Below are 26,928 nucleotides of genomic sequence, written 5' to 3'. Positions count from 1 at the left end.
AGATAGCTCTGAGATTCTGGTACCTGAAGCTAAGCTAATCAGAAACAAGGTCTTCCTCAACAGATCCAGATAAGAGCATTGTGAGTTATCAATATCAGAGGCTAATTTTAGAACATCGTTCAGGAACCACGTAACAGAATGTGGGCGTGTTACCGGCCTCAAACGGGCGCATGCTCTAGGGATGGAGGAAAATTATGAATCTGTAAGGTCAGTCTTAAAACCATACAAAAATACCTTCTTCAAGGCTGATTTAGCTGTAGTAATAGTGGCCGGAGCTAGGCCTTTTTCAAACAATGATCTAAAGAAGGTAACCGCTAGGTTAGTAGTTATAGTCTGAGCTTCAGATGCCTTCAAAAAAGATGCTAATTTTTTGACTGCTGAATCATATTGCCTGAGAGTAGAATCTCTCTAACAGTGTTAACGGGGTCAATATTTGCTCCCTTTTTAGCAGCAAATTTTATAAAGTCCATAAAACTAGGGCATTCTGAATTTTTAAGGAAGCTGACACAGTCTTGGTTTGTACTACTTGGGTCAGTCTGGGTTTGGGTATCTGATGACACCGCAACTTGAGCTCCAGAAGCAGAGGGAACCAGTTGCTCTTTGGCCAATGGGGGGCTACCAGGGCTAGTTGGCCCTTGAATGACCTGAGTTTGTGCAGTACTTTCAACAACATGTTTATTGGGGGAAACAAGTAGATCCTCTCCCAATTGTTCCAATCTATGGTCATTGCGTCCGTGGCGTAGGCATGGGGGTCCAGATTGGGAGCCACATAACAGGGAAGCTTGTGATTGCTCTCTGTGGCGAACAGATCCACTTGAGTCCCGGAACCGGCGGCAGATCAATTGAACGATTCCCCTTCCAGAGACCATTCCGTCTCCAGCGGAGTAGTTCTGGACAGAGAATCCGCCACGCCACGTTCCGCACCCCGCTAGGTGGGTGGCTGACAGATGCCAGCCGTGCTTGTTCGCCAGGGAGAAGATAGCTAACATCACCTGATTTACTGCGACTCGATTTGGAGCCGCCCCTGTTTATGCAATGAACCACCACGGCGCTGTCTAACACCAGCCTGATGTGAATCTGGCCGGCAGGGCAAAGTTTCTTCAGAGTTAGAAACACTGCCATAGCTTCCAAGGTGTTTATATGGAACTGTCGAAACATTATAGACCATGTCCCTTGTACTTTTGTTTTGGTGAGTACCCTCCCAGCCGCTTAATGAAGCGTCTGTGTGGATTACCAGAGCTGGGGAAATGAAGGGGACAGACTTCGAAAGGCCTTTGACTGTGGACCATGGTCAAGCCTTGTCTTCAAGATTTGAGGGATTGAAGAGACTCTGTCTCTGAGCCTGACATTGGCTCGTCTCCGCCACACTCTGTTTAAGTCTTTTAGTCTTGCTTTCAAAGAGCAGGTCTGTCACTGAAGCAAACTGAAGAGAGCTGAGAATCCTCTCTTGAGACCGGCGGGATGCTGCTTTGCCCTTCAGAAATTTTCTGGTAGCGGCGGCTATCTCCCTCCGCTTGGCCGGCGGGAGGGATAGCCTGTACGAGGTTAGGTCCCACTGGAGACCCAGCCACTGAAACCGAGACTCCGGAGTCAGGCGGGACTTCTCCCTGTTCAATTGAAAGCCTAATGACTCCAGGAACTCGATCACTATGGCTGTAGCCTTCCGGCACTCCTGTACGGTTGGGGCCCAGATTATCCAATCGTCCAGGTATGCTGCTAGGGAGATCCCCCGGGACCGTAGCTGCTGAACAACTGTTTCCGCCAGCTTCGTGAATATCCTGGGGGCTATATTGAGCCCGAAAGGCATGACCCTGAAGGAGTAGGCCTGTTTCCCTAGTCTGAAACCCAGGAAGGGAGAGAAGTTCCGCGCAACCGGGACGTGATAATAAGCGTCTGAAAGATCGATAGAGGTGGTGACGGCTCCACGCGGCAGTAGAGTCCGTACTTGAGCAACTGTAAGCATGCGAAATTTGTCGCATTGTATGTAGAGATTTAGACGCGACAGATCTAGAATCACTCTTTGCTGGCCGGAATCTTTCTTGGGGACAGTGAACAGCCTGCCTTGAAATTTGAGGTGCCTCACTTTCTTTATTGCTCTCTTGTTGAGAAGCTCCGTCACAAAGTCCTGTAGGGCTTTGGAGGAGGGTTGATAAAACCTGGTCAGGGGAGGAGGGTCCCAGATCCAGCTCCAACCCAGGCCTTTGGACACAATGCTGTGTGCCCAAGGACTGAAGGACCACTGGTCTCTGAACCAGTATAGGCGTCCACCTACCTGACTGGTCTCAGTGTGAGGAAGCAGGTTTGTTTCCTCTACCGTGGCCACTTTTCCCCCGGGAGACGGATCCAGCCCTGCCTCTGTAGGGGGCTCGACCTCTACCCCCCCCTTGCGCTCCTATTAAGGCCGTGAAAGACCCCACGGCCTTCATAGGTAGGGTTGTACGCCGGCGAGGAGACGTACGTAGGTGCAGCAAGGGATTGGGCTGGTTGAACCAGCACATACTGTTGGGGTTGAGCCTTGGAGGTGGACGGTTGGTTCACCGTCGAGACCGGAACTGCCTGAACAACCGTCTGGTGTTGTGGTCTCCTGTGCTTTCTATAACGTTTCCCCAGGCCTATTCTGGGAACCGCTAGACTCAGGGGTCTTCCGCTTAAAGGCAGAGATACCCCAACGGGAGCGCAGACTCTGGTTAGCCCTGGTTGCTTCGCCCAGGACACTGGAGACTTCATCTTCTGGGAAAAGATTGTCTCCCCAGAAAGAACTCTTCATGAGTCTGTTAGGCTCATGACGAATGGTGGCATCAGCGAAGATGAACTTACGGCAGTTCATCTTTGCCACCATGAAGTCGTACAGGTCCGACTGGAACCCTGCTAACAGGGATTTAGTCAGAACCTGAAACAATGGCTCCTCTGCAAAGGAGACAGCGGTCGCTTCTGACAGGCACAGCGAGTTCAAAGACCGGCTCAACCGACACCGTGCCTCGAACTCAGCCTTCAGGAGAGCTTCCGGAAGCTTAGGAAGCTGCTCGCTGAACTGGTTTGACGCGCAATCTGTGTCCAATTTACCGACAGTAAATGTGGACGGGCGTCTCTCAGAACTCGTCACCCCTGGGAGATCAGAGACGTGGGATCTGATTCCCGAAGCTGAGGCAAGGGTTTGCCATCCAAGCAAGCCTGAGCAGTTGCGATAGCAACCTTGTTCAGGCAGGGAGTGGGTAGCTTATCCCCGAGAGAAAACATAGTGAAGTTGCCCTTGAAGGGGGTCAACTTCGTGTTCTCCACCCGCCACTCGGAAAAGGTGCGGTGCGCAAGAGAGCAGATTGCACCTGATCCCTAGGGAAGATCACCGTCTCCTTAGGGACCTTGTCTGGGCGTACCCAGGCTTCCTCCGTCAGCCTAACAAAGCCTTGGTAGGGGGGCAAGAGATCAGCCGGGAAGAACTCCAGTTCCTCTAGACGCCTGGTACCTAGACCTTGAATGGTCAGGGTGTCTTCATGCCAGATAGCACGAAGAGCAAAACGCCATGGGTTCCCTACATCAAAAGGAGGGAGGGTAGCAGTGTCAGGGATCTGATAGTGTGGTCCGGCCCCACTGGAGCGTGCCATATCAGCAAGAAGATTCTCCTGACTCTGAAGCCTCTCCGTCAACTTAGAGAGTTTGGCCTCTACCTCCATAGAGAACCTCTCCAACAACATCCCAGCAAATGCCTCAGGGTCAAAGGCAGGCTGGCGAGGAGGGCTGGGCCTGGCCACCCTCTTACTCGCTCCTTTGCCCGAGGTACCTGGTTTGCTCCCGGAGGCCACAGGTTCAGCAACCTTTGGCTTCGACGGGGGGAAAGGGGATGCCTTGCGGGAAGACGAGGACTTGAAGCCCTTCGCCTTCCACGACTTCTTCAACTTGGGGACAGTAGACTGAGCACTGTCCTCAAGATAGAAGATTTAGCGAAGCCCTGGAAAGAAGATACAGAGGATGAAGGGGAATCAAAAAGGGGCGCCCGCCCCACTGCCTCACCTCTCTACCTACCTCCTGGTCCTGCTCGGTATTCATGGGCTCCAGGTCCAAATCCAGAGCGGCGGCGTCCTCGAAACCTCCGGCGTAAAGGGGTCCTCTTGTAGTGGCTGGGTCATGACCCGGATCTGCTTGATGATGGGTGCAGCCACATCAGCTGGTACGGCCACAGCGATCCGGGCGCCGGGGTAGAGCAAGTCCCTCAGCTTCTCGTCGAGGACGTAGGGCTTCCCCGACGGAACGTTCCTCCCGAACCCAGCCACCCAGGCGCGGAGAGACTCTAGGGCCTCCTTCTTGGAGGACTCATCGGCCTGAAAGGGAGCAGGGAATCAAGGAAGGGCTAATATACTGTAAAATATATAAGCGTTAGACACAAGATATGAAAACATAGCAAACTGTAACTAACGTGAAGAACGAAAGTAAGCAGCTTACCGACTCGTCCTGGATGCATCCACAGAGCACGAAGCAAACCTCACAGCCTTCCGGATGCCAGACGATCAGGTCATCAAGCCGAACCGCACAGCCAGCGTGGGTCCGACACACCACATGCCCGTAGGGTTGGTGGAGGGTGGCGGTACATCCGGGCTCCTCACAACGAACAGTCTGTAAGTGTGAACAGTATATGAACCTACCACTCTTAAGAAACTTAAACTAAGCAGGCACAGGTATTTTCAAACTGTACTGCCGGAGCACTCCGGTGGAATGAAAAACCCCGTCAGAGATGGGCCTACCAGAAAAAGTAACTTAAATTTAAGGTAAGCAAAAGCCCCTCGACTGCCGGAATACTCCGGCGGAACAGAGAGCCGAGTCAACAGGACCCTTACCACAAGGGATGCCGAATAAACGGCGGAATCAAGGGTAGGATCACCGGACTCTGATAACAATAACAAGAAAACAAATATATATCCGACGGCGGGATGAGCCGCTGGGAACAAAATAAATGCATACATATACAGAGGATGGTAACATAATCGGTTAACAATGACATAAAAATCAGCATTCCCCAGAGTCCGGCACCACCCGCTCCGGGGATCCCAAGCCTCTACCGCTAGAGAACAATAGAAGGGTGAGGCTACAAAACACCACAGATCCACAAGGATAGGTGTAAGCGCCAGTCAACCCAACTAGAGCATCCCGAACGCCGGAGCGAACGCGGGACAAGGCTGAGAAAAAAGTAACCCTGAGAATGTTCGAAAACCTGCTCAATCCTAGGAGAGTGGGTTAACGAGACACTGAGCCAAGAAAAATGCCATCTGGGACCAGCCCTGGGAGGAGCAAATCCCTCCACCAGGAAGATCCAACAACTCGGGGTGGTCGTCGGACACCGACGTCACCAGAGAAGATGACAAAGAGCTGGACCCAGGGTAGACCAGGGTAGGAAGGGGAGGGGGGGGAGGGGTTGGTGGGGTAAGGAAGGGAGTAAGCCAGAGCAGAGGAAAACAGGAGACTGGGGAAGATGCCTTCACCTGCTCAACTGTAAACACAACCACGCTAGGTAAATAATACCAGCTTGGAGAGATCATGGCCTACCCGAAGGAAAGGGAAAGGAATAGTGACCTAAGGCCTCCATACTCTCACCCCACACATAGACGTAGCCTATGAAATAAAAAGGGGAGAAGGAAGGGAGGGATGAGGAAACAACAGGGAGAGAAATTCCCGTGCGAAGACCAACCAGAGCCGAAAGAAAGGGAATGCTATAAAAGCATGGAGGAGACACACCCACAGAAAAAACCTCTACCCCTCCGTAAAGAAGGGGGAGGACAATGGGGTCTCACTCCACAACCCAAATAACGGTCAGTGGATGGAACAACAACGGAAACTCCCTCTACCTGCTGATCCTCTCCACTCGCCTAACCTAACCCAGGGTGAAAGGGAGAGCAGGTTGCCAATAGGCGCAAAATAAAAGCTTAACATACACTAGGCAGGATATAGGGAAACCCCACACAAGGAAGTTAACCAGAATAATAATAAATCACCATCATATATACATTAAACAATAAAATAATCTTGTGCTTGTGCTAGGCGCGTAGCCTAACCGAGAGAAGTGACAGGAAGTAAACAGGAAAACTGTACCTGACGCCCCCACGGTAACAATTAATAATTCTAGGCAGTTGAAAACATGACGTCAAGCACAAGCAAAATAATAATTATAATAATTATAAAGCTATAACTGTCCAAGGGGAAACATCCTAGGGAGTTACTTAAGCGGGAAGATGACGGGAACCCAAATGCAGGAACCCTAATGATGCGGTTCAACAAAATTATCGTTAGAGAAAAACCGAAAAAACCCAGCCTAGGAAACGCCACCAGGATGAATCCTAGGGGAAATAACGATAAGCAATGTAATCAACAAGAGAAGCCCAAACAGAACAAGCTGGACGGGCGTACCTCGCGGTCGACATGGCTGACTAGGGGATGCCGTAGCATCATAACAGAACCACGTATAATTAATAAATACGGGCTGAAACAGCCAAACTTATCATAAAAACCCCACAATAAGATGGTACTTAACTTGGATACAGTAAAGCTGCTCGACGACATGCTGGGAAAGGCGAAAAATAGCCAAAAGCACAAGAACAAAAGATTTTAGCAACAACAACGATCACGTGCTAGAAATGGAAATGAGTTCAGATGGCGCTGGGGTCGCCGCTTGGCGGGCGGGTGAGTGTGGGAGCTGGTACGGCTCTCCGCTCTTCTGAGGGATTTTGCCATTGGGATGTCTTTCGAGTGTGGTTCTGTGGTTGTGATTTCTTCACTTACCCTTATCCATACCGACGCCTTCTTGGTATAAGAAGGCGCTCGATCTGGGGGTAGTAACCCCAGCATTCCTGATAGCTTTTTTCTCTGGTATATTTAGCAATATTTATACCTAGAAATTCGTGCAAGAAAGGAATTTCACCGGGTGACACAGGGATGAACTCAGAAATAAGCATTTTAGAGGGGCGTCAAGTATTTGCGATTTTAGCTATTTGCGGGGTTTATGGTCCCTCTCCCTCACGAATGCTGGGGGTCGACTGTGTTGTGTATATACAGTATATATATATATATATATATATATATATATATATATATATATATATATATATATATATATATATATATATATATATATATATATATATATATATATTATATATTATATATATTTATATATATTTATTTATTTATTTATTAATTAATATATATTATTATCTGTTCATCTTCCAGGAAATAACATTTAACGATGTAGACCACTAAAACTCAAAGCATTGACAATTGAATGATTGGCTTTTGCCATTGATTCACCAAATATTTCTTCATTTTACTGTCCTTTTATGGGCACTTACATTTCATATGTCAAAATTACTTTCTTATTGTAGTGTTTTGATATGCAGAGATTGTTTGTTATTAGCTTGTGTGTTGTGAGCATGTATGTATTATTATGTTATCAATATAAATTGGAATGTTTATGATCTATACAGTATAAGAATTTATGAAGGTTCTTTGTTTACTGTATACAAGTACTTAGATGTATTACTGAAGAAATAGTTTGCATCTTTATCACAGCAAGCCTACAATATTGGAAACATTGATTTCAGCCAGTCGTGAGCTCGCCATGTGTATTGCCAAATCAACCTAAAACCTATGCTGTTAAAAGGACAAGATGGAACTAAATAGACTATACCACTATTACTACCAGATATGTTGCCAGAATGATTCTGGTCAGGTGAGGGTTGTTTTTCCAGGGAGCTGCTGACCCCTAGGATGAGGCACATAGAAACTGATGGAGTTGGATAAACAAGGGCAACTGCACCATTGCTGTGTGAAAGTTGTTTCCTGCGAGGGCCTGAACCCACAAAAGGAGTAGAAAATGTCTAACCAATCTATTTGAACTTTAGGTCAGGCCTCTCTGGTTCTCCTGATACTGAAGATGACGTTTTTCTTGCAACTTTAGTTGAGTTGGGTAGTTTCACCCCTTTTTAAGTGAGATTATAGTATTTCAGGGACTGGAGTTCAGTAATTATTGTTTCTTATTTATCTCCAAGGACTGCAGATTGATAGGTACTATTCTCGCTGCCACATTTTGTTGGAGACCTTTCTCTAGAAGCTTGGACCAAGAAACTGCTTTTTGCCTATCTATCTTTCCCATCTAAAGAGGACATAGAGGACTCTGTCTTTAGTCTTGCATAAACAATTCTTCAGGTTACAGAGGGAGCCAACGAGTTCAGTGTAATTTATAGAATTCCCTTTCCATAGGATGTATCAAGAAGCAAATTATCAAGAATTCTGTTACCTCCTGGATGGTACAATTATTTGATGGCACAGCAACAAGCACAAGTTGTGGTGCTTCTCTGGGATCAAAGGTGTTCTTATAAATTCACCGTCATGCGGAACTGGTTGTTTAATGGCTGCTTCCCACTACCCTCCCCCATATTCTCTCTCTCTCCCTCTCTCTCTCTCTCTGAAAGATATTATAAAGGGAAATGTACTTATCTGCAATAAATAGTGATATTACACCTTAAGTAGTAACACAATAACAAAAAATAACAAGATCAAAATTCAAACCCACACACCGGTTAGCAGTTCTTCGTTGGAGGGGTGGATAGAGCTGGAGGGGTGGATAGAGCTGGAGGGGTGGATAGAGCTGTCGCCTGGCACGATGTTGGCCCAGCGTTCGACTCTCCTACCCGGCTAATGAAGAATTAGAGGAATTTATTTCTGATGATAGAAATTCATTTCTCGTCATAATGTGGTTCGGATCCCACAATAAGCTGTAGGTCCCGTTGCTAGGTAACCAGTTGGTCCTTAGCCACATAAAATAAATCTAATCCTTTGGGCCAGCCCTCCCTAGGAGAGCTGTTAATCAGCTCAGTGGTCTGGTTAAACTAAGATATACTTAACCTACAGAATTCGTACAATATTCACTGGAAACAAACTTGAACTTTATGCATAGTGCTATAGGCTTATAAAAAAAACTAGTTGCAATTGCTCAAGCTTGTAAAAGGTGACTGGTTAAAGTTTTGGGATAGGGAAACATTTTAATTGCATAAATGATCGAAAGTTTAACCAATACTGGTATAGCTATTGTTGTATGTTGTGGTTTTTCAGTAAGTTATTAATTTGAAAAAGAATTTTTCCACACAAACCCATTTCTGCTTAAATGTACTGTATATGCCTCCCAGCTGTATATGCTCTATTTCTCTAAGTACCAAATGACTGCTGTTCTGTTTCCTTCAACAGGGACCAGGGCATCTGGGACTAATTGTGGCATATAAAATAGCTAATTAAAAATAATAAGCTCTTATAAAATAATGTTGTTTTAAAAAATTGTATTCATTATTTTTTCTGCAAAGCCGTGTACAAATGCTTTTCTTAAAGAACTACAGTCTGTCCAAACGGAATATAACTTAAGCCCCGCCCACTTTTCTGCCAACGTTCAATCAAGTAACATATTATCACACGATACTCCAGAGTCCAGGCTGTCAGTCATTCAAGAGTGAATGATGATAAATCAACTGCACACCAACTTAATAACTTCGAAGGTTTCAGATCCTTTTATTTATAATTTTGTAAGATATGCAGCGTTAAAGACCAAACCAACTCATTTTGACTTATGACATTACGAAATATAAACGAAAAATTATGCCTGGGCATACTGCACACCTAACCCCATGTAGGCCTAGCAAAAAATTGTGTAGGCCTATAGTTGTCAACATGTGGTTAAATTATGTTTGCTTTCTCATAGCATAGACTTATCCATCGGTTTTTCATTCTAATTCCTTCTTCTTCTTCCTCTTCAAAAGGTTTGTCTTTAATCTAACACTTACAGACGTATTTTTAAAGTTTTCACCTACATAAAGGCAATGTTGTCCGCTCTCTCTCTCTCTCTCTCTCTCTCTCTCTCTCTCTCTCTCTCTCTCTCTCTCTCTCTCTCTCTCTCTCTCTCTCTCTCTGAACGCCATTATAAATCTTCCACCTTTTCCGGTTTTTGTGCGAGGTCCAATTGTTCCTTCTTTGTTTGTCCAGCATTGCCAACACACATACAGTAGACCCCTCGTATTCGTGTGGATGTGTTCCAGACCCCTGTGAATAGTTAATATCCATGAATACTTAGAATCCCCCCCCCATCTAAAAATGCTTATAACTGCCTATCTTGAAAATTCAGATACCAAATGTGTACTTAAAGTATCATCCTACATCAAATATACGTAAATTATTATCGTATTGCTGTATTAATCATTGAAATTATATTATTAATATAATTTCAAAGTCATCTTAAACATTAGTACCCTTAAAAATATATACATACATACATACATACTTCTAACCCTTCCAACCAAAACAGAGAGAGAGAGAGAGAGAGAGAGAGAGAGAGAGAGAGAGAGAGAGAGAGAGAGAGAGAGAGAGAGTCACCACTAATTTATACTCAGCCAGCCAGCTGGCATGGGTAAAAGAGAGAGAGAGAGAGTTTATAAATTATCTTTAATCTCTCGAGGAATGTTAATCCATTTCTCTTTAAGCGACTGACAACAACAAATTTATATGTATGTTTTTTTGTCTTCCAAAGATGTATTACCTTTACTACGCATTTTTAAAACACTGTGAACAAACACACACATACACACACAAACAGTGTGCATATATGTTAATATCAATTGGTTGAAGAGACTCAAATTAGCAGTATCTTTTCCTGAGAGAGAGAGAGAGAGAGAGAGAGAGAGAGAGAAAGGGCTGAACTAAGGTATCTGTTTATCTACCTATTTATTTCTCACATTCTACCCTTTGGAGAGAGAGAGAGAGAGAGAGAGAGAGAGAGAGAGAGAGAGAGAGAGAGAGAGAGAGAGAGAGAGAAGGGCTGAACTAAGTATCTGTTTATCTACCTATTTATTTCTCACATTCTACCCTTTGGAGAGAGAGAGAGAGAGAGAGAGAGAGAGAGAGAGAGAGAGAGAGAGAGAGAGAGAGAGAGAGAGAGGAAGGAAGAAAAAAAGAGAAATTGATTTGATCAGGAGTGGCAGCATCTACCTTTGGTCAGAAATGTCAAGTAATTTGACATATTTGACAGGTTCACCCTTCCCCCTGAGCTCCAAGACTCAGGAAAAGATTGGGGTTGAAATTTGTTTAAAATTTTTCATAACTTACTGTAGAAATGCATAAATTGTAATTACAGTATGTTATTATTATTATTATTATTATTATTATTATTATTATTATTATTATTATTATTATTATTATTATTATATTACTGATCCTATTAATATTTGAAAATTAGTACTTATTAGGCAAATCATACAAAACAAATAAACATACCATAAAAATTCTCTCATCTCAGCAAGAGAGAGAGAGAGAGAGAGAGAGAGAGAGAGAATGATTATTTTTATTATTTAATGTTATTATTTAATCTGGTTAAACTTAATATTAATAATTGAAAATTAGTACAGGCAGTCCCCGGTTATTGGCGGAGGTTCTGTTCTGATGGCATGACGATAACCGTATTGGCTCCAATACCCAATTATCGGTGCCGATGAGTGGAAATCAGCGAATTTCAGCTCCGAAAATTGCCCATTTTCATCACTAGACAAGCCCCGTAAAACCGGATTGCCGATAACCAAGCCCGCCAATAACCGGGGACTGCCTGTACTGTAAATCATTATTTTATCATAAAATGTACCCTCAAAAAATGCTTATACTATCATCTTGAAACATATATCATTTTAATATAATTTCAATATTACTTTAATATAATTTTAATATTTCAGTAGTATCTGTTCTGAGCATTGTATCTGTAGGGTAAAAAAAAACCAGTTTGAGAGGTCAGCTGCCAACAGGGTTCACTTTAATGAGGTCCCTTCTACACTTTAAAGGGGTCCCCTGAATGGAGGGGAGGAAACCGGTTTTTTACCATCTATTTCTCTCTGTCTTTGAGTTACGTATTATTTCATCTTATTACATATTTAATCTTACATTATTATTATTATTATTATTATTATTATTATTGTTGTTGTTATTATTTAATCTAATCTTAATAAGATTTGAAAATTAGCATATGTTTTTTCATCAGAAAAAATGTATTTAGTCATGAAAATAACATCAAAATACACTAATTAGTGAATATTTATCAACAAAAAAGTCTGCAAAATGCCAACTTTTTTGCAAATCATGAGAACACAAATACTGGGGTTTACTGTATTTTGGTTGACCCAAGTTTCGTCAAGATAGATTTCCTGTCTTGGGCTTTCACACTGTCTATTCCTATGTAATTCCCGCAGAATTTGTTTCTTGGAGCTACCATGTCACTTCTTTCCTTTAATTTAGCTCTCTTGCTGTGATGTTTCTTGTATTGAAATCCCATACTCTTGATTAATGTCCACAGGGATGTTCTACTTCCTGCAAAGTGTATTGGTGGCTCTTTTACATTTGGAAGCAACAGATCAAGTGTTGGTAACTCTCCTTTTTCGCAAAATCCAAGAATTTCTTTTCGAATTGCTTTGTCGAAGTCATCAATATTCCCAAGTACAGGTTGAATCTGTGGATGATGGATTGGCGACTTGATTTTCCACCATCACTCCTTGCTTCTAATCTGATTTTTTTTAACCAATGGCAGTGAAACTTTCGTCACCTTGGCAGTCTTCTTTAATGCAACTTCAGTTAGCTCACTTTTCTCCTTATCAAAATATGTGAGTACGTTTTAGACAATATTTTTGGTGTGACTGACAAGTCAAGAGTTACCAGTAGGCCTATCTCTTGAAGTGGCGGAAGCGGCCGTTATCTGTGACTGACATGAGACGACTGATGAATGACTGACCCTTGCACTGTTGTACAGATTAAGGGGGAGGGGTGGGAAAAAGTATTGGCGCCAATCAATCTTCTCATGCTAAGACAATAGAATAGAATAGAATGCGTTACTGTAATGGTATAAAAAACGAGAAAACTAATAATAATAATAATAATAATAATAATAATAATGAAACAGACTTTATACACAATTTACCATGAAAATAGAGTCTTTTGGCATGTTTCTGAGGTGTTTTGCATTTAAAAATTTAAACAATTTGGCATCCATGCATGCCTACCATGGCAACAACACTACAGGTTGACATTGTAATTGCATTCAGAGAGAGAGAGAGAGAGAGAGAGACCTAATGACAAAAATCAAACAACATTATCTTTTTGTAGACGAAAACTTTAAAAATACGGCCGTAAGTATTAAATTAAAGACCAGCCTTTTGAAGAAGAAGGGAGTAGAATGGAAAACAGATGGATAGGCCTATGCTACAATGAGAAAGCAAACATGATTTAACCACACATTGACAACTTTAGGCCTACGCAAAATTATAACCAGCAACACTTTGCAAATCATTGCGTAGCTAAATAAACCATGGCAACATACATACATACAGACTTACATACATACATACATACATACATACATACATACATACATACATACATACATACATACATACATACATACATACATACATACATACATACATGTTATAGCCAAAGCTAGGGCATATATAAATCATATGAGACCACACACACAAGAGAGAGAGAGAGATTCTTATGTAGTAAATGCAATGATAATAGAATGGTAATGTATTAGTATCATTGATATATATAATATTAATATAATAATATTGCAGAGTAATAATATAATACTAATAGTGTTGCTCATTTATGAATTATAATACAATGATATAAATGTAATGCAATGTAATAAAACAAGAATATAATGGTCCCATTAATAAATTGATAGTGAAACCAAACCAGCTTCCTCCTCCTGCTCCTGCTCCTCCTCTCAACTCTGAGTAATTAAGAAAGCTATCGATGGTGCCAGATGTACGATATAGTACCCTGAGGGGCCATGTCCCCAGGTGATATCCAGATTGAATTTACTTTAGTGTAGTTGTATGTACAAAAGTTTTAAAGGTATTCTTGAAAACAAGCAGATATATATTTTTTCAGAAATTTCTAGGTACAGTTACCATATTTTCATTAATATACTTTTAAAAGCAGGTGAGCAGATGTATATTTATTTCATAATTTTTTTGGGATCAGTTGCTTTACATTTTACTTAATATAAGTCTGTGTAATAACTTTCATATGTGTTGGTTCTTTAAGCTTATGCATTTAGTTTGTGGTTAAATTGAGAAGTTTATATTATGAGTCTTCATTGATGATCCTTTACAAATTTGCAGACACTCAACGAGTAAATGTCATACTCTTGAAGACCTCACTAACAATCTCAGCCACTATGGATTTCGTGGAGAGGCTCTGGCAAGCATTGTTGACATGGCCGCCATAGTTGATGTAACTACTCGCTCTCGTAGTTCCACAGATACGTATACCAAACTCTTCATGTATGGAAATGAAAAGTCCATTTCCCTTGCTGAATCTCAAAGGCCAAGTACAGGTACAACCATAACCATCCAAGATTTTATGTACAACATGCCAGTGAGACGAAAATTGATCAAGGAGGCCATCGACATTGAGAATATTCGTGTCCGTTTGGAAAGTTTTGCTTTGATGCATCGTCATGTATCTTTTAGCTTGAGGAATGACAGCAATAATGATAAAATCTTTCAAGCAAGTAAAAGTAATGGCTTAATTTCTACATTTTTACAGTTGTTTGGTTCAGAAAGAGCTCAAGGACTGGCAGAAGTTTCTCATTCTGTTGATCACTTCAGTGTCTCAGGTTATGTAAGTACACAACCACATGTAACTAAATCGCTTCAGTTTGTCTATGTAAACAGACGAGTGGTGTTGAAGACAAAGATTCATAAATTTATGAATGAACTCCTGAGCAGGAGCTCTATTATAAGTAATAGGCTTCATCCTACTACTCCTGCTCCAGGGAAGACTCCATCTAGCCCTTTCAAAGGCCTAAGACTATACGGTATATTTGTTATAAATATTGAATGTCCTTTGAGTGAATATGACATATGCCTTGAACCACAAAAGACTGTAGTGGAGTTTAAAGATTGGGATAAGCTTTTACTATGTATTGAAGAAATGATTGTAAACTTTATTCAAGAAGAAGGATTAGTTATATCCTTAGATGAAAGATTTCGAAGATCTGGTCGAGAGCAGGTAGAAGAAGAGTCTTTTGTGCCTCACAGCAGTCAGGCTTTTTTACAGGTATTTAGTCGAAAGAGAACTGCAGACACAGAAGTAGGGGATGATCCTCCTAAAGAGAAATATGGACGCACTTTCTGTGTTGAAGATAACTTATCTGGATTACACAGCCTGCCTGTTCGACGCTGTGGTAATAAAAAAGAGAGTCAGATCTCTCTTGGTGAGCCTAGTCAGGATGACGTTGATGGCATTACTCCTATTGCCAGTGATTGTGGTGATAATGGAAATCATTACCTTGTAAAGATTCAGCATGTGGGATCCAGCAATAATAATTTAAGACAGGACCCTCAAAAATTGGAAGATTGTCCAGGTAAGCATTAACACAGAGAAAACAGATGTTAAGAATTTAAATATAATAATGGTTAGAGGCAATGAATCCCCAGTTAGGAATGATCAGGGGTTAAAGAATTTGAGTCATGTGGAGTATATAAAGAGTATTATTGCAAAGCAAAGAAGAGACCAACAAGAATTGCAAAAAGGAAGTTACAAAGAAATCGATGATAAAATGCATAATCAAGGCGAGACGGACAAACATTCAGATTTATCAGATGTTGACTTTATTGATGAAGGACTTGTTGCTAATTTCCAGAATGAGGGTGATGTTCCTGTAGGAAGCACCTCACTGTATGAGAGAGAAAAAAACCTTGATAATTGTTTTGTAATTAATAAAAGTCCTCAGTGTGTAGAAGCACTAACTCACGTATGCTATAAAACCACTGAAACAAACAAGATAGCGATATCAGAGGGTAGTAATGAATTTGAGAGTAGTTTTTGTGAAAATGTTTCCGAGAAAAGTTCTTTGGGGGAATTAAAAGAACTTTATGAGGAAGAAGTGAAGAAAATGTGTGCTTCAGATTTTTTTTCTACACCAGAACAAGATGTAAGAAAGACACCGTCTTCACCCCCAGCATTGAAAAATCAGTTGCTTAGCTATAATAGCAGATCAACGTCCATTGAACAATCTACTTCCAGTTCTGCTTTGTGTAATAAAGTTGAAGCAAATGAGAAAAACTCTCTTTCTAGTGTTCTAAAAAAAGGTATGTTGAAGCATCAGAAGAAAATGACATCCTGCAAATATCTTCAGAAGTTTGAGTTCAAGAAAAATGTCAAGAATTCTGATGTTAAGACTATTTCAGGGAAAAAGAAAACTGGTAGTCTGCAACCTAGATGTTTACATGTGGATTGCAAGTCTGTTTCATGTGAACAAGAAAATTGTTTGCAGCTGGTCAAATGTCACACAAATTCACATCTGTTGCCCAAGGCACTAACTTCTCAGAAGGTGGAAAAGGAAACTTTGCCTGATCAGAACTCAGATTCTATCACTGTATGTACTTTTGAGGAACCATCAAGGAACATTGAGTCTCAAATTCATGAAGAAATGAGCAAAAGACAAGTGCAAGGTTTAAAGTCAGAAGCAAAATCAAATTTTGAAAATAAATTGATTAGAAATAATCATGAAGCTGATACAGGTTTGATTAGAATTCCTGAGGTAACAGGTTCCAGGGAAGCTCAAAATCATTGTAATTTGCAATCACTAGAGGAGAATGGGACTGATCTCGGTACAGTGGTATCAGATGTTCACAAATGTCCTAAGGGTAATTTTCACCAAGATAAGGAAGGCACAGGTCTTCATAATAGTTTTAGGTTTTCTCCTGTACTGACTGCTAATTTTAATAATGACAATCACATTGAAACTTCAGAGTGTAATCATCAGCTCCTTGAAATGGGAAATATTCCACAACATGGTAAAGCTGAACAGTCCTCTTGCACTGTTTCAGTTTGCAAGGATGTCATGAATGAAAATGAGAAAAGTACTTCTGTAAAATCTGTATGGATGCCAGAACATTTTAAGAATTTCACTACTCCAGATATTCATAAGAAGAAAATGGTATGCTTTTCTCAGAGCCATGTTGGTCAGAGTTTTGGAAACAGTGTTTGCAGTGATCCACAGGTAGTTGGTGATCAAATTCTTACATTAACAAAAAATAGGAGCTATGAAAGCGGTGTGGATAGCAATATTAGAAAGTGCCAAGTTACTGATTTGGCATTTTGCTCAGAAGTAGATAAGAGTAAGCTTGTAAGCTTGTTAAGGTCTCCTCATACGCAACCTTTTGAAATGAATAAAGACTTAAGTTCAGATGAAAGTAAGGCTATGCCCTGTGATCATATTGCTACTAAAGTAAATATTCCAGAATCTGAAATTTTCATACAAAAAAATCAGAGTATTATTGGACTTGGAACACCAGTGTTATCTAGCAAGGATTTGGTTCAGAAGAATGTGACCAAAAGAACTTCAGATGTATGTGTTAAAATCCCAAGTGCACTAAAAGATTTGAATGTAATAATAAATAATGTAGATGAAAGTGAGACTTGCAAAGGTATTCACAAAAAAGTTGCGAGTTCAAAGGTCAGTTCCACTCAGAATGATGAAATTACTAGGTCTGTTGTTAATAAAGAGAGTGCATTAGTTGGTTTTCCTAATTCTAGTGAATATAATCTTTTGCCAAAACTTTCAGAAAGTCAGTGGCAAGAGTCAAACAATGCATGTAGCAAAACGACAGGAAAATTATTTACAGAAAGGAGTGGTTCTAATAATTTTGCAGTTGATGGAAGTGGCCACCATGATGCTACAAACTTCATGCTCGGTTCACCACGTAATCATACAAATATTGATTCATTGGTAAAATATTCCTCTTTTATGAATGCTAATTATGGGATGTTGCCCTCTGAAGAATTGCAAAGTTGTGTCTCTACAGCACCAGAGGATGGTAATTGTATGGCACTCAAATCTATCTGTACTGATGATATAGAGAGAAATGAAAATGTAGAGGTACCAACACAAGGGGAAGTTTTGCACTCACCATCACTCCATTTCTCACAGCTTACATTGCCAAGTATTGCAGACTCAAAGTCATCTCAAACTACAGAATTTTCATCAACTTCTGAGGTTTTAGGAATTACCCTTCCAACCATTAGTGATCATTCTCAGTGCTCTGTTAGTAAACATGAGGAAACTTCAAAAGACACTAAACTGATAAAATCTTCTTTTGAAGAAATCTCTGTTAAAGATACTGATAAGGGACATGTTCTTGCTAAACAGAAAGAAGCTTCTCATGAAATGGGTATTTGTCTGGCACCAGAAAGCAGTGGGAATACTGGTGAGGGAGAGTTTTCAGGATTTAATTCCTTGACCATTGAAGCAGAGAAGGAATCCTCAAGAGAAAAAAATCATGAAAGAGCATTTCCTTGTGAATCAGAAGAGTTTTTGGCTTCTCTTGATATCAGCAAGGTGAACTTTGATGATGAGGACTTTCCTGGGTCAGATTCCTTGATCACTGAAACTGAGAAAAAGATAGACAGAAAAAATAATGGACTGGGCATTTCTGTTAATAATGATGATGTGGGTACATTTTGTGAAACAGACTCTTTAAAAACACTGAGGGACAGCTCAGATGGAACTCTTTCTATTAGAAATATTAGATGTACTGAAAAATTAAAAATTGTAGGTGGGTGGCAGGAGACCACTGACTGTCATGGGAAAAAAATTTATTTTAATGCAAGAACTGGAAACACTTCATATGATAAGCCCATCATTAGGGACATGCCAGTTTGGAACAGTAGTCAATCACTAGGTGCATCAATACTGAAAGTTCCTCTAACTAACAAGCCTGATTATTTACCCTATGGAAAATATCATCTGAGACAGGACTTCACTTTGAGTCATGGGTATTCAACTTTTATATCATGGAAAAAGAGAAGGGAGTCTGAAAAAAATGCTTGTACAAAGGCTGCTCTTGCATCAAGTAAAATAGACTGTGGAGAAAAGCCCAATGCAGAAATTACTAGTAATTCTAGTAATTTGGGGTCACTGACACCAGCCAGTGAAAATGTGAATGGTCCACAGTCAGTTGAAAAGTCAGGATCTTTGGTTGAGGGTAAGGAAATTCTGTCCCAAGACCCTGTTTCATTGCCAGTGCCACCATTAGATTCTTTGCTAATAGACTTTGAAGCGGATAATGAATCCGTAAAATGGTTAGTTAAACCTTCATCAGAAGAAAGCAGTGAGTCCAGTTTAGCTGAGATTTGCCAACTTTTGGAGCCTCAAAATTTTGCAATGGATGCTGATGTCCTTCATATAGCGCCATGTGTCACAACTGGAGAGGGAGTGTCAAGTAAGGGAGCACCTGTTCGAATTTATAATATTGTTCATCCATACAAGTTCACCAAAAAGATGCTTCCATCGTGTAAGGTAAAGTAACACTTATTTTTTTAAATTTTATAATTATCTGTTGTCTATTTCTTACATCTTGAATTTCTGGTATATGTGAGCATGTAATACTTTAAGAATATTGTGCAAAGATGTATGTATGCATGACAAGGTAAATAGTATTGAAAGTGAACTGAAATAACATTTATTTTGGGAATTGTGTTCAAACCTTTCAGAGATTAGTATAATATAGTGTCAAAGACATTTCTGGAGAGAATGAATTAATAAGGGAACAAATATTTTTAATGTTAAAGTTTTTTATATTTTTATTTTTGTAAATAAACTGTTGTGGCTTTTAAAATTACACACCCCACTTGCACAGGTAAAGGAAAGCCAAGTCTTTTTAACATACAAGACTACTTCCTGTAAACCCATCAGTTAAATTGAGACTAATTGAAGGAAAAGAAAATTCCTCTTGCAAATCCATTAATCATATTGAGACTGAGTGTGGGCACAGTACAGTTGATAGGCATGTGATGCAACAAATATGACTGTACTGGATAGGATATGATAGTTGTTATTTGACAATTTTTGATGAATTTACTACTAACTCATTATTATAAAGGATATGACATGGAGTGAAAAAAGAGTATTACAACAATAATATACAAAAGAAAAGGGATGCAATATCATGCAAAAATTATAAAGGAATAAAATTACATGAACATTCTCTGCAAGTATTGAAGAAGGTGCTTCAGGAGTGGCTTAGAACAAATTTTAATGGCAATAATTAGAGAAGTCTGTAATAGGCTAGCCTTTAAATTAAGGCAGTTCCAGGGCTGTACCATGCAAAGGGTAAAAGAATATACTGTACTGCATATTTACAGATCTTGAACGATGTTTGATAGAGTACCAAGATAAGAAGTTGGATTGGCATTATGAAGGCAGCTGGTGCAATCACATTACTTAATACCGCAGCACTTTACAAAATATATTGTTCAGATCCTATTTCTTTTTTTACATACCATATATTAATTAGTTTGAGAAATTTTGTTTATAATATGAAAAGTAGAATCAGTTAAAACAAGTAAAAAAGAAAACTGCCAGAAAATTCCTTGTTTTACGCAAGTTTTTAAGCATTCGGTCCAAATAATTATGAAATATTTTATTATGTTTAGATATGAACAGGCCTACCAACCATGTTATCAGAGTATTATCTGTATAAGGAACTTTGTGTTAAAAGAATGCTATTTTACACAAATAAAACATGTGGATATAGTTTGGCATATCTAATGCTATCAGATTATCATCTGTTTAAAGATCTTTCTATTAAAAGAAAGAATGTTATTTTAAGTTACCAAGTAAGATATAATTAGATTATCTATTGTATTCATTTCCTTGGCTGCCTTTCTGCCTCTGTGTGTCTGGATGCTTCTGGGAATTCCAAAGGCTTCTGGGAATTCTGGAGGCCTCTGGGGCTTCCAAAGGCTTCAAGACAATCTCCAGGCTCTTCAAAGCCATTTGTCTCCAATATCCTCTCCATAAAACTCTGTTCTTTAGTATTGTGCAAGAATGGGGGAAGCTCACATTCTTTGCGATGAATTCAAAAGGCTTCCGGGAATTCCGAACGCTTCTGGTCCTTCCTGGAGACAAAAGGCTTTGAAGATTTCTTTGGGGGAAGCCCATGTTCTTGAAGGGAAGCAGATCCGACAGGAGCTGAAAATGGCTTTACAGGATCCTGGAGTATTTAAGAAGAAGTTATAATCTATGGGCATTTCTCCAGGAATGCTTCAGAAGCTGAAGACTGCTTCAAAGGATCCTGGAGTCATGAAGACATCTTCAAGAATACATTTTAATCCGATGGACGTTTCTCCAGGAGGTGGAAGAATTCTAGGTGGAATGATTCTGAACACAGATTCTGGATTTCTCCTGAGACATGCAACCCTGACTGGTCTGAAATGTTCAGCATTAGATAACCCAACGGTATATAATAAAGGTCACGGATTTTTGGCTGAGCTTTGTTATTTTCGTTTCAAAATGGACTCGGCAGGTAATTCTAGAAATTTGAGACAAAATTTTGGAACAACGGCAGGCACTACTGGCAGTGGTCCAGAACCACCAATGGCAGCTCGGGAGAGGCGGGTGATAGAAACGATGAATAGAGGGAGCAAAGAGCAACGGATGCACAAAGGCGGGCCACAGAAACTAATGAACAACGGAAACAAAGATTAGCTGTAGAAAGGCAAAGATTAGCTGCTGGCAGGGCAAGGGATGCACAAAGGCAGACCACAGAAACTGATGAAGAGAGTGAACAAAGATTAGCTGTAGAGAGGGAGATTTGTAAGGACATAGTCCTTTTCAAATCAAAATATAACTTGCTTGACCCTTATTATTTATGAAGTGTTTAATTAAGGGATTTTGACAAAGGAAAAATCTATTTCTGAGGAAGGTCCCGTGTCACCCGGTGAAATTCCATTACAGCACGAATTTCTAGGTATAACAATGCTAGATATACCAGAGAAAAAGAGCTTTCAGGAAGCTGGGGTTACTACCCCAGTCGGCGTCTTCTAGGAAGCGTCGGTATAAAGAAGGGTGAGTGAAATACCACTACCACGGAAACCTACTCGAAAGATCTCTCCTACCAAAATCCCGAACAGAGCGGTGAGCCATTACAGCCCCTACACTCAACACCCGCCAGGACGGCGACACCAGCGCCACCTACCTCATTCCATGCTAGCACTAACCCCAGACTTGGCATGTGCAAGTAGGGGGGAGAGTACTAGGCGATCCAGGGAGGGTCACGGGTGACACGGGACCTTCCTCAGAAATAGATTTTTCCTTTGTCAAAATCCCTTTTCTGAGTTCAGTCCCGTGTCAGCCGGTGAAATAGTGATAGAGAATCATGCCAAGGCTGCAACTACAAGGAAAAAAGGGGTAATCTGAAGAAAAAGGCAAAAAATTTTACGAAAATAATTTTAATCAAGTAATCTCTTTCATGTAGCAAGAATACTAAAACTAAGGTATACTAAATCTAAGGCACATCAAAAAACTTAATACTATAAAACGTGGGGAGGTCCCCATCACGACGGGGAAGGAGCCCCAAAAATCTTAAAATTACTTAAAGCAAGGTGAAACATGAAATGTGCATAAGATAATTGCAAATACAACCTTAATACTATACACGTAAACTTAGGCTAAACACGTACGAGACAAGATCAATGAAAATTAACATATACAGAACATATACATATATCTGGGGTAATGTGGAGCCAAATAAAAACCGTCCAGTACCCCATAAGAAAAAAACAATCATGGCATGTCAGATTACACTTTTCCATCAGCAGATAGAAGATACATCAATATGAGGAGCCAGGCAGTGAGGTATAATCAACCAGGAGAATAAGCAGAGAAGTAAATGAGGCAGGCGGGCGGGGGGGAAAGGAAAGGATAAGGATATGATTAAGGAATAGAGGAGACCTTGTCTCTGAGCTTGACATTTGCTCGACTCCGCCACACTCTGTTTATGTCTTTTAATTTCGCTTTTAAGAGCAGGTCTGTCACTGAGGCAAATTGAAGAGACCCAAGGACTCTTTCTTGGGATCGGCGGGATGCCGATGGATTTTTGAGAATCTCCTGGTGAGAGATGCTATCTCTTTCCTCTTGGGAGGCGGGAGAGATAACGTGTGAGAGGACAGATCCCACTGGAGACCCAGCCACTGAAACCGGGACTCCGGAGTCAGGCGGGACTTCTCTCTGTTCAGCTGAAAACCCAGCGACTCCAGGAAATTGATGACTATGGGCGTAGCCTTCTGACACTCCGGAACTGTTGGTGCCCAAATTATCCAATCGTCTAGGTGCGCTGCTAGGGATATCCCTCGAGACCGGAGTTGTTGCACTACCGTGTCCGCCAGCTTGGTGAATACCCTGGGCGCAATGTTCAGACCGAAGGGCATGACCCTGAAGGAGTAGGCTTGATTCCCGAGTCTGAAACCGAGGAACTGAGAGTTCCGCGCAATCGGGACGTGATAATAAGCGTCTGAAAGATCGATAGAGGTGGTGACGGCTCCACGCGAAGTAGAGTCCGCACCTGAGCTACCGTAAGCATGCGAAATTTGTTGCATTTTATGTAGAGATTTAGACGACAGATCCAGGATCACTCTTTGCTGATCGGAGTCTTTTTGGGAACAGTGAATAACCTGCCTTGAAACTTTAGGTGCCTTACTTTCTTTATTGCTCGTTTGTTGAGCAATTCTGTCACGTAATCCTGTAGGATTGATGTGGGTGGCTGGTAAAATCTGGTTAGAGGAGGAGGGTTCTTGATCCAGCTCCACCTAGTTCCTTTGGACACAATGCTGTGTGCCCAAGGGCTGAAGGTCCATTGGTCCCTGAACCAATACAGGCGACCACCTACCTGGTTCTCTCAGTGGGAGGGAGCGGGTTTATTCCCCTACCACGTCAGGCCTTCCCCTTGGGGTGGTGTTGGGCTTTCCTCTATGAGGACTTTGCCTCTTCCTCCTCTTGCAACCCTATTAAGGCCGTGAAAGTATCCACGGCCCTCATATGTGGGGTTGTACGCTGGTGAAGCCACATAAGAGGGTGCAGCTGGTTGGACCAGCACATACTGTTGGGGTGAGCCTTGGAGGTAGAAGGCTGGGCTACTGCCGAGACCGGGGCGGCTTGGACTACCGCCTGATGGTGGGGCCTCTTATGCCTCCTGAAGCGTTTGCCTCCTCTGGGGGCCGGCCGATTCTGGGGTCTTGCGCTTATAGGCAGAAATGCCCCAGCGAGAGCGCAGACTCTGATTGGCCCGTGTAGCCTCGGCCATAACGTTCGTGACCTCCTCTTCAGGGAAGAGGTTAGGTCCCCAGATCGAGCTTTTTAACGAGCTTGTTAGGCTCGTGGCGGATAGTAACATCGGCGAAGATGAACTTCCTGCATTCCAGTCTGGCCATGATAAACTCGCACAAGTCAGACTGGAAGCCAGCTAACAAGGACTTAGCCAAAACTTGAAAGAATGGCTCGTCCGAGCAGGAGACGGCAGTAGCTTCTGTAAGGCAGACAGAGTTCAAGGACCGGGCTAACTTAGTCCGGCATCAAACTCCGCCTTCAATAAAGATTCCGGCAGCTTGGGAGCTGCTCACTGAATTGCGTGGAAGCGCAGAAGGGTCCAGCTTCCCGACAGTGAAAGTGGACGGGGCGTCCACCCAGAACTCATTACTTCCTGGGAATACCAGGAAGTAGGGTCTGTTTCTCTTAACAGTGGTAACGGATTACCATCGAAACACGCTCGGGCCGTAGCCAGAGCGACTTTGTCAAGCAAGGGTGGGTAGGTCTTCTCCCAGGGCGAACATCGTAAAGTTGCCCTTGAAAGGAGTCAACTTCGTATTTTCTGCCTGCCACTCCGTCAGAGTGCGCAGGAGAGCCGACTGAGCTTGGTCCCTAGGGACGATGACAGTCTCCCTAGGAACCTTGTCTGACCGAATCCAAGCTTCCTCTGTGAGCCTCACGAAGCCTGGGTAAGGGGCAAGAGATCGGGGGAAGAACTCCAATTCCTCCAACCGTCTCGTGCCAAGACCCTCAACTGTAAGCTTGCCATCATGTTGGATGGCCCGGTCTGCGCCAAGGGTTACTGACATCGAATGGCGGGAGGTCCGCAGTGTCGGGGATAACATACTGTGGTTCGGCTGGGGGTGGGCGAGCCATTCCCGCCAGTATGTTATCATGACTGGCCAACTTCTCAGTTATTTTGTCAAATCTGGAATCTAGGTCCTCTGTAAACTTTTTATAAAGTTGATTGGCAAAGGCCTCTGCATCGAAAGCAGGCTGGCGAGGAGGGCTTGGTTTTGCAGCCCTCTTACTCGCGCCTTTGCTGGAGGAACCAGACTTGCTCCCGGAGGCTACAGGTCCTGAAACCTTAGCCTTCGACGGGGGGAAGGGCGATGCCTTCTTGGAAGTCGAGGACTTGTAGCCCTTCGCCTTCCATGAAGTCTTCAACTTCAACTTGGGGATAGCAGACGGAGCTCTATCACCCAAGGAGGAAGACTTCACGAAACCTGCAAATGAAGAGACAGATGAAACAGGGGAGTCAAACAGAGGGGGGCCCGCCCCAACAACCTCACTTACCTCACCACTTACCACCTGGTCCTGCTCTGTATTCATCGGTTCCAGGTTGAGATCCAAGGCGGCTACATCCTCCGAGACCTCAGCGTAGAGGATATCCACTTGGGGTGGCTGGGTCGCATCCCGGATTTGCTGGATGATAGGGGTGGCAAGATCTTCAGGCACTGCGGCCGCCACCCGTGCGCCGGGGTAGAGCAAGTCCCTCAACCTAGCGTTGAGGACGTAGGGCTTCCCCGACGGAACATTCCTGCCGAACCCAGCCACCCAGGCCCGGAGGGATTCCAAGGCAGACTTCTTGGAAGCTTCGTCCGCCTGTAAGAGAACCAACAATTAGCTAAGAACAAAAAAGCCAGACCGGGAACCTCATAAACAATATACAATATGAGGAGCATAAAACGGAAGAAAAAGACTGTCACTTACCGACTCATCCTGGGCGGTTGCGCAGAGAGCGAAGCAAACCTCACAACCATCGGGGTGCCAAACAACCAGGTCGTCAAGTCGGACCGCACAACCAGCGTGGGTCCGGCATACACTCACGTGCCCGTAGGGTTGTTGAAGGAGGCGGTACACCCCGGCTCCTCACAGCGAACAGTCTGTAAGTAGAAAAGTACATGAACCTCCCACCTAAGCAATCTAAAGCCCGGCAAGGCCGAAACTCAACTACAACCGAATACTCCGGCGGAGAAGAACTCCCTTATCATAAACTGGGCCAATAAGCTCTAAATGCACAGAGTGGAAGGTAAATGCTTTCAGACCCCGGAGGACTCCGGGGAATGAAGGAATGAGAAACCAGGAACTAACCATAAGGGCTGCCAGAAAAAATAACGGCGGAGCCCCCGGGTGTAGGACCGGACTCACGTATATAAAATAAATAAAGGAGCGTACTCCTGTAGATAAACAGACTTATCTAAAATTAATGAAAAATAATAATAACAATAACAAGTGACGGTAAATACTCCGGAGACCGGAGGGATCCGCTCCCCTTACATAATGTAAAACCTTCCGCCCTTACTTCCCCGCCGGAGAAACAAGACGGGCAAAGTGCTCGTATGTTCATAACATAAGACGGAGCAATTATATTTTACCCTATCTACGTAACCCGACGGGGAGACGAGAGGTATGGGATAGTGACTCGAACACGTTCGAGCAAACAAACCACCAACCCCAACACAGCGAAGCTAGGGACGGTATGGGAGGGAGTGAATCCCTCTACCAACAGGAGGAGTCCCTGAACTCGGAGAAAACGCCATCTAGCGTCACCCGCGCGAGTAGAGCAAGGCTGGGGGGCGGGAGGGGGGTGGAGTAGGGGAGAGAAGTAGGCTACCAGGAAGGGAACAGGAGACAGGGAGAAACATATCACCCGCTCAACTGCATCCATCCCTCCAAGAAAAATGAAACTTGGGAGGGTAGCCTACTACTGGGAGCTACGCAACCCGAAGCCCGACTCCTTCCTAGGCGAAGCCTAATATGGACCTAAC

General features: G+C 42.5%; 1 protein-coding gene across 1 annotated transcript in view; it reads left to right on the top strand.

Moving 5' to 3' along the window:
* LOC136837304 (uncharacterized) overlaps positions 1–26,928 on the top strand; it is a 475,645-nt gene that overhangs the window by 298,878 nt on the left and 149,839 nt on the right. The window contains 2 exon segments of the mRNA XM_067102044.1: positions 14,187–15,438; positions 15,440–19,372. Of these exon segments, the coding sequence (XP_066958145.1) occupies positions 14,187–15,438; positions 15,440–19,372 (5,185 nt within the window).

This window comes from Macrobrachium rosenbergii, chromosome 58 (assembly GCF_040412425.1).
Source record: "Macrobrachium rosenbergii isolate ZJJX-2024 chromosome 58, ASM4041242v1, whole genome shotgun sequence".
Lineage (NCBI taxonomy): Eukaryota > Metazoa > Arthropoda > Malacostraca > Decapoda > Palaemonidae > Macrobrachium > Macrobrachium rosenbergii.
The sequence above is the reverse complement of the archived record's forward strand: the minus strand, read 5'-3'. Positions and strand labels throughout refer to the sequence as shown.